Source organism: Juglans regia, chromosome 12 (assembly GCF_001411555.2).
Source record: "Juglans regia cultivar Chandler chromosome 12, Walnut 2.0, whole genome shotgun sequence".
Taxonomy (NCBI): domain Eukaryota; kingdom Viridiplantae; phylum Streptophyta; class Magnoliopsida; order Fagales; family Juglandaceae; genus Juglans; species Juglans regia.
The window spans coordinates 7,676,072-7,683,622 of record NC_049912.1 but is presented as its reverse complement, the minus strand read 5'-3'; the positions used below and the strand labels follow the sequence as shown (position 1 = coordinate 7,683,622).

The 7,551-nt window shown below is 34.2% G+C and overlaps 2 protein-coding genes across 2 annotated transcripts; one reads left to right on the top strand and one right to left on the bottom strand.

Moving 5' to 3' along the window:
* Nucleotides 1–205: 205 nt before the first annotated feature.
* LOC109010400 lies at nt 206–1,632 on the top strand. The gene is made up of 4 exons (XM_035683732.1): nt 206–712; nt 821–1,052; nt 1,164–1,274; nt 1,325–1,632. Exons 1-4 carry the CDS (start codon nt 206–208, stop codon nt 1,630–1,632), a joined length of 1,158 nt encoding a protein of 385 aa, XP_035539625.1.
* A 1,937-nt stretch (nt 1,633–3,569) lies between these two features.
* On the bottom strand, nt 3,570–6,882 carry LOC109010404. The gene is made up of 5 exons (XM_018991236.2): nt 6,574–6,882; nt 6,422–6,467; nt 5,588–6,216; nt 5,254–5,401; nt 3,570–3,842 (listed from the first exon to the last, which is right to left on the bottom strand). The coding sequence occupies exons 1-5, from the start codon at nt 6,577–6,579 to the stop codon at nt 3,823–3,825; spliced, it is 849 nt and encodes a 282-aa protein (XP_018846781.1). The 5' UTR covers nt 6,580–6,882; the 3' UTR covers nt 3,570–3,822.
* Nucleotides 6,883–7,551: the final 669 nt, after the last annotated feature.

Sequence of the window (7,551 nt, the reverse complement as noted above, 5' to 3'; positions counted from 1 at the left end):
TGCATGAAAATTAAAGATATGGGATATCGTTAAGAATCCATTAACTATGTATGGTTCTTTGCATATATTGAGCTTCTTGGTTTCTTCTCTATAATGGAAACGTACACTCATGAAAAATACTTCACAATGCTATAGGTCCCTCCTGTTGGTCTATTCCCGAACTTGTCTTGAGTTTTTAGACTAGTTCGACATCATATAGTAGAGAATGGCGCATAACAATTCTTGGACCGACGAGAGTGATAGTGATGATCCGATGGAGCCCATAGATATCATGAACGCTATTAGGATACTGTCCCACAGACAGCGAAGGAATCCCCCAAGGCCACAACATAATATCGGCCTCCGAGGACATCAATATATATTAGGAATTCTAAATGGCCATCCAGATAATTGCAAGATTATGTTTCGTATGGAGGTACCTACATTCCGCTGTTTATGCGGATTGTTACGTACCAATCACTTGGTACGTGATTCTAGAAGAAAAGTGACGGTAGAGGAAGTTGTGGGTATGTTTTGTCTTCTTGTGGGCCATGCAGAAGGCCAGCGAATTGTTGGGGATAGGTTTCAACATTCGACGCAAACAATCAATAAAAACGCTAGAAAAGTCATTAATGCATTATGTGAGATTGGAAGGCATTTGATTTTGCCAACTCCAAGGAACAACGTGCACCCTTATATTTCAAGCAACAATCGTAATTATCCTTGGTTTCAGGTAACAATTGAAATTCAAACTTTGTTTTACAACATACAATGTAACAATAGTATTATTAGCATTAGTTGGTTGTGTTAGGCAGTTGGGATTGATTTGTTGATATTATAGGGATGCATTGGCGTGATGGACGGTACGATGATACCAGTTGTCGTCCCAGCTGAGTTGCGCGAGGCATATCGAAATCGGTTGGGTAGAGTTACCCAAAATGTGTTGGCAATAGTTGATTTCGATATAAAGTTTATATTTGTTTACACTGGATGGGAGGGATCCGCGCATGATGCACATGTGTTCCACCATGCTGCCAGTGATCCAGAAGCCCGTTTTCCATGGCCACCAGAGGGTAATATTTTTTTCCCAAACAACTTTGTCAAATATTATTAAGTTGGAACTTTCTTTGTGATCGTCGTTATATTAATTGAAGTTTGTGCTTTGAAAATAAATTGACGCTCAGGTCAGTATTATCTTGTGGATTCAGCTTATCCATGCACTACGGGATTGCTGCCCCCTATCCAAGAGAACGTTATCGCCGGAGTGATCGTCACAATGATAGGGGTTTTCATGGGTATAAAGATTATTTTAATTATCGTCACTCAACAGTTCGTAATATTGTAGAACGAACATTTGGTGTTATAAAAGAACAATTCACCATTCTCTCCAACATGCCTCCATATTCAGTTGGGAGGCAAGGACTTATTATTACAGCGTGCTGTGCACTGCACAACTATATTAGAACGGTCACCCCCGATGACTGGATATTTCAGACATGGAGTACGATGCATCTACCAGTTATTGAGCCTGCGGTTGGTGACGGGGGATCCTCATCTGGTCATGTAGACTTGTCAACTGAGGCCCAAAACAATATGGGTGCAATTAGAGATGAGATTGCCATTTCTATGTGGGAAGCAAGGGGTGGCCATTGATGGTGTTATTTAAGGCATCTACGCGTGTATTTAATACTGATATTTTTTTGTTGTGATTGCAAGTATCCTTATCTTCGAGAACTGATGTATTTTATGCGAGATGTAAATTTAAACATGATATAATTCTCGATGTGGATTGCTAAACATTTGATCATGGTGGACATATTATTTATTTAATGGCAAATGGTAGATGAATTACGTTATTGGATTTGGTTATTTCTTTGTTTATTTATTTGGTCCCTTCCAAATGATTAGTGTTTTTAATCTTCGTTCAAATTAAAATAGGTTTGACGAAGCTTCCTTTATTAACACACGTGTTAATGTATATCAAAAATTGCTGAAATACCTTTAAATATTAAAAATAATAAATTCTTTCTCAGCCATGCATCACATTTATTTTAATATTTTATTCTTTTTGTTTTTAACGAGTGTCTACTGTAGTAATAATGAATGACAAAAATAATATTAAAATATTAAGAATGAGTGACACAAATATTTGATAAAATAGGTACTGCATACAAAAGATTTTTGCATTTTATTTTATAAAAAACTGCTGTTTTTTTTTTTTTTTTTAACATTACAAATATTTCCACCAAACTGAATTCAATATTTGATAAAAGTCATAAATTATTACTTTCTTGATTTAATAACGGAAGCATGCACGCGTGCGTGGGAAATAAAAATGAACATGAATGTCGCAATAGTGCCGAAACAAACGCTAGCAGATTTGGCCATTCCGGATTTACTGTTCATGCGTGGGTTGCAGGTCATTTGGGCGGCTGACTTGTGTTTAAAAATAATATTATTAGTTGTGGGTCCCACGGCCATCAATTCTTAGTATAAAAAAGTCAAACTAATCTCATCTCATCTCATTTTTATCAATAAATACAATTTTATCTCATCTTATCTTATCTAATTTATACTCAATATATCTCAATACTATTTACATATATTTCAAAATATCTCATCTCATCTCTAAAAATAAACGGACCCTTAGCAATTTCTAACAAAAACATCTTTAACCAATTTTGCCATATTGTTTCAGTTAAAAGCAAAAAAAAAAAAAAAAAAAAAATCTAACTGAACTTATCAGAATAGGAAGAAGACATGGGCCCATGTCTTCGTTAAATGGTAGTGGGCTTCCTTATGCTCTTTGCAACAGCGGATCACCTATTGATTGATAATTAAGATTTGGGCCTCCAAAGATTGATAATTGAGGGTGATGCATTTGAAAATGTTCAAATCCATTCTACAACAAGACAGAAATTTGAGGTGATTAAAAAAAAATAAAATTATTAACTTAATTGAAAATATTATTTTTCATCTACAAATTAATTTAATGATATACGTTATTTTATTTATAATTTAATTCAACAAATAACATAAACGGTAGCGAGAGCAAAGTTGCACGCCTTCCAAATTATATATTATTAGAGTAGTGCTAAATATATTTATAATTTTACGTACAAAACTCATTTTATTAGTTTTGTTTTGAAATTTAAATTTTAAATTTTAAATTTCATAATTTCTTGCATATCAATAACTGACATATAGAGAAATAATTTTTTTATAAATTTTTCTTAAATACAAATAATATCTTTTATATTACTAATCGTATACGCACGATGCGTTGTTGAGATTATAAGACTAGACTTAACATAATCTTTTTCAATATTTAATTCTTCTAAAACTTAAGCCGTACTTGGGTATGTAAATGTTAATAGAATGAGAAGGTTGCCAAAAAAATGTGCAATAGTACTGATGCAATTGTTTGCATTGAATTGCCATTGCTTGCAAGTTTTCAAAGCGAGCAATGTTAGATACAATTCCCATTTGGGGACTGCAATGCAAGTCTAGACAATTTTATTTTTAATTTTTTTAAAAATTACAAAACTATCCCTCCTGAAATGATGTTTTTTCTCATTTAATAAGGGGTCTGCACATGCAGTCCCCAAGTGGGGACTGCAAATAGAATTTCTCTTTCAAAGCATAAACCATCATAGTGTATCAGTTACGGGACAAACCAAACTTCCATCATACACTGAAACAAGAGAATTACATGATCCAACAGTTCATATACAAGAGAACCTCCGAAATTACTGTCCTTGAAAAATTATTTCATCATAGCAATCACCAAAAAAAAAACAAAAATAAAAACAAAAAAACAATCTCTAGGAACCAGGTCCTTATTCAAAGATCCACTGTATCACCTGCAACAAGGGGGGAAAACTATCAACAAAACCCACATCTAAATTTTAATTACGATTACATGAGTTGATTGATCAAGTGCATAAATGGGTTTGATTTTGATCCGAATTTTTAAGCGTGGAAGACATATTGATCCAATAAGATAATTTATTGGGTTTGGATAGACAATTAAGATGATATGAGATGATATGAGATGTTTTGAATAGTACGTAGTTGAATAAAATATTATTAGATGTTATTTTTATTTTGGAATTTAAAAATGTTGAATTGTTAATTATATTTTTGTATAAAAATTTAAAAAAGTTATAATGATGAAATGAGATGAGATAGAGAGATTTGTGTATCCAAATCCAGCAATCTCGAACATCTCTCATAATATCATTTCATTTAAAAAAAAAATGGAGTAGAGTTAAACAGATTAAACTGCAACCACTATATTAGATAACATCCATATGATAACAGAATGATTTGAATATATATAATTAAAGGTGGAACCCTTCCTGGTTGGATTTACTATCTAATATAGTGCGTTTGGATGTTAAATTGAGTTGAGTTGAGTTGAATTGAGATGATAAAATATTATTAGAATATTATTTATTATTATTATTTTAAAATTTAAAAAAGTTAAATTGTTTATTATATTTTTTTATATTGAGATTTAAAAAAATTGTAATGATGAGTTGAAATGAATTGAGATGAATTTACTTTCCTAACGAAAAAGAGTTCCTAGAGTTATTTTTGTACTGTAGAAGGGACCCATTAGCACTAGACGAATTTTATCATATGGAAAATGACAGTAAGGATGGCTTCTTTGTTGTGAGCCCACCCTGGCCCTCTCATGCATGGCAGTTGGAGAGTACTTACAACTAGAACAGGTTAAACGGTTGAGTATGGTACAAGAAAGAAGGGTAGGGCTTTAGGGTAAAAAGGCTATGAAATTATTTTTGAGCACAAACCACCTGGGTCAAACTAATTCATACATATACTTTTGGCTTAGATTCTTATAATTAATTGACTTGTAGACAAACATCAATGAATCACTCTTGAAAGTAGAAGACCAAAAGAGACTCTATACACGTTCTTTTAATAAACAGACTTGCAAATATATTTTTTTATGAGTAAGATTGTAGGGACATCATTTAGTTTTCTCTCTCCCGGATAATGCTAAAACATAGAGAGAGAGAGACATGGATGTGGTCGTGGTCGTGGTTGTGGTAGCGCTCGGATATGTAACATATGTGTGACTGTGTCCCAATCATTTGGGGTTCAAGATTGACAAGATCAGGCTGTGTAGGCACACCCATTTGTACTTAACATTTCAACTGTATGCTCTTAATTTTCTTTGTTAACAATCTGGGAAATGAGATGGTTGGGGAAAAAAACTAGGGCTCTAGTTAAATTTACAAGAATTACCTTGAGTAGGAAGAAGAGTGATGAACTCAGAGGCTCCATGTTTGCCATTGGAAACAGGTCCTATTGCACCAGGCTTCAGGCAATCTGATTTCTGCATCTTTGCATCAAAATCTGGATGGATCTTCCTCTTCAACATCTTCTTCATCAGCTACACCATTATTGCAAATTATCAAAACCAATTCATCAAATTTAGCATACTCCATTATAACAAGCTACCACTTCCTAGTTAGAACTATAATAAAAGAAAAATCATTATAGTAAGCTTAATAATACATATCGGTTGTTATATTCCTCCGTCGTAAGTGAGGGCTTGTAATAAAACAACATTACTCACTCGTTGCAAGTTTTGGATCGGACGTGAATCCTCTTTTACACGAGGAATAAACTTCTTGGCAAAAGAGAGGCCATTCTTTGCTTTAAGAGCTGGCTTTTCCCCTGATTTTGGGACTTTTCCAGAATGAAATTCCCCTTCAACATCAACATCAGCCAAGAAAAGATCAGCCAGTGTTATTCTTTCTCCTTTCTTTTTCTGTTGCTCCCCATCCCTGTTCAACTCAGCATTGAGTCCTGGAGACCCCATAAATGGAGTTAGAGGAACATCATCAACACAATCAAGGTTGCCATTATCAGGATTGGATTCGAAATCTTCAAAACTGTGTCCAAATGTTGTGGACATCAATGGATTCAGTTCTTCATGTTCGACATTTTCTTCGTTGTCATCACCACCATCACTTGAATATTCACCTTCTTCATTCTGCTCATCCTCTTCCTCGCTTTGCAAGACCAAATACTCGTTTCGTTGGTTGAAGGGTTTTAGAGGGTCGAATCCCAACGTTCCAATGGTAAGAATGCCATCCCTCCAGCCATCAAGCACTTCAACAAGAGCAACTTGTTTGAGTAACGCCTGCTTGTCAGTGTTTTTTGTAGCCAATTCAGTTGTTTTCACATTTCCAGCAAGCCCATCTGTGCAAAAACAGAAAATGCAGATAGATCAGAAAAGCTTTCTGAAGTGACAAGCACTTTACAAAACCAACAGTAACATTTAACTGAATGGTTGAACAAGACAATAACATAGTATTTTAAAATTGATTCAAGGAATATTTCAGCAAAAACTGTGAATTCTTTATGGTAGGAATCAATAAAGACCAAAGTTGGGAGATAATCAAACCCTTAAGGACGGTATGATGAAACCTCTTGTGCACCCAGTTGAAGATCTGTGACAGAGAAGGAAGATAAAACAGAGAGGGAGTCAATCCATAAGAGCTCTGAGAGATACAGATGGTCTATCTAGAAAAGAGAATACATGTTCTACTCACTCACCTTCATTTTCTTCTTCTCTCCGCTGGAAATTCTGATTGTGAGTTTTATGCTAGTGTGCTACAAAGGAAAGGTCAAAGGGAGAGGATTATTGGGGAGAATCAAAAGCAGGCAACCTGAAAGGAAGAAGCAGGTGATAACACGTGTCTGGGAAAAGTGGGGCCTAGTATCTAGAGATGTTTGTGATACTCATGGTATGTTCGAAGAGCCACAATGTTGGATATCTCTGGCTTGATCGATGTGCCGAAATTCTCGAAAATGATATGCTTCCTCTCTGTTTCTTGCTTTGCTACTTGCACCAACTTGTGGAATTCCTGTTTTGTATGAACACACTACCTCTTTATATGCCATTGTTGTTGTTTTCTTCTTTCTTCTTCTTCTTCCTTTTTCTTCCTTTTTTTTTTTTTTTTTTTTTTTTTATATATATAAACTATGCATTGTTGTTTATTGCAAATAACTTTTCTCACAATTATCCATTAGATCTTAGATTAAATTTTGCAAGCATCTGTGCATACCATATCAAATCTTATAAGCTATGAATTAAAATAAAAGGTGTTGAGTCGATCCTAACTTCAGAATCCAATCCCTAGGCAATGTCGAGTGAAAACTTTTTAGTAGTTGTGGTTGAAATCACAATTATACCTTATAATCAATTGTGATGTTGTGATGGATACTTATCCTCCAAATCCTTAGCGGGGGGAAAGTGAGATGAGCTGAGATAGAGATTGAAAGTTGAATAAAATATTATTAGAATATATTTTTTAATATTATTTTTGTTTTGAGATTTGAAAAAATTAAATTGTTTATTCTACTTTTTGTAAGAATTTAAAAAATTATAATAATTAAATAAGATCAGATCAGAACGGTTATGAAAACAAACGAGACCTAAGATCGGATACATCCAAGGTTATGCTACATCTAGGAGAGAGGAGGCCTAGGAGTCTATAGACGCGACATGTGTGGCTCTCTATAAAGCATAAT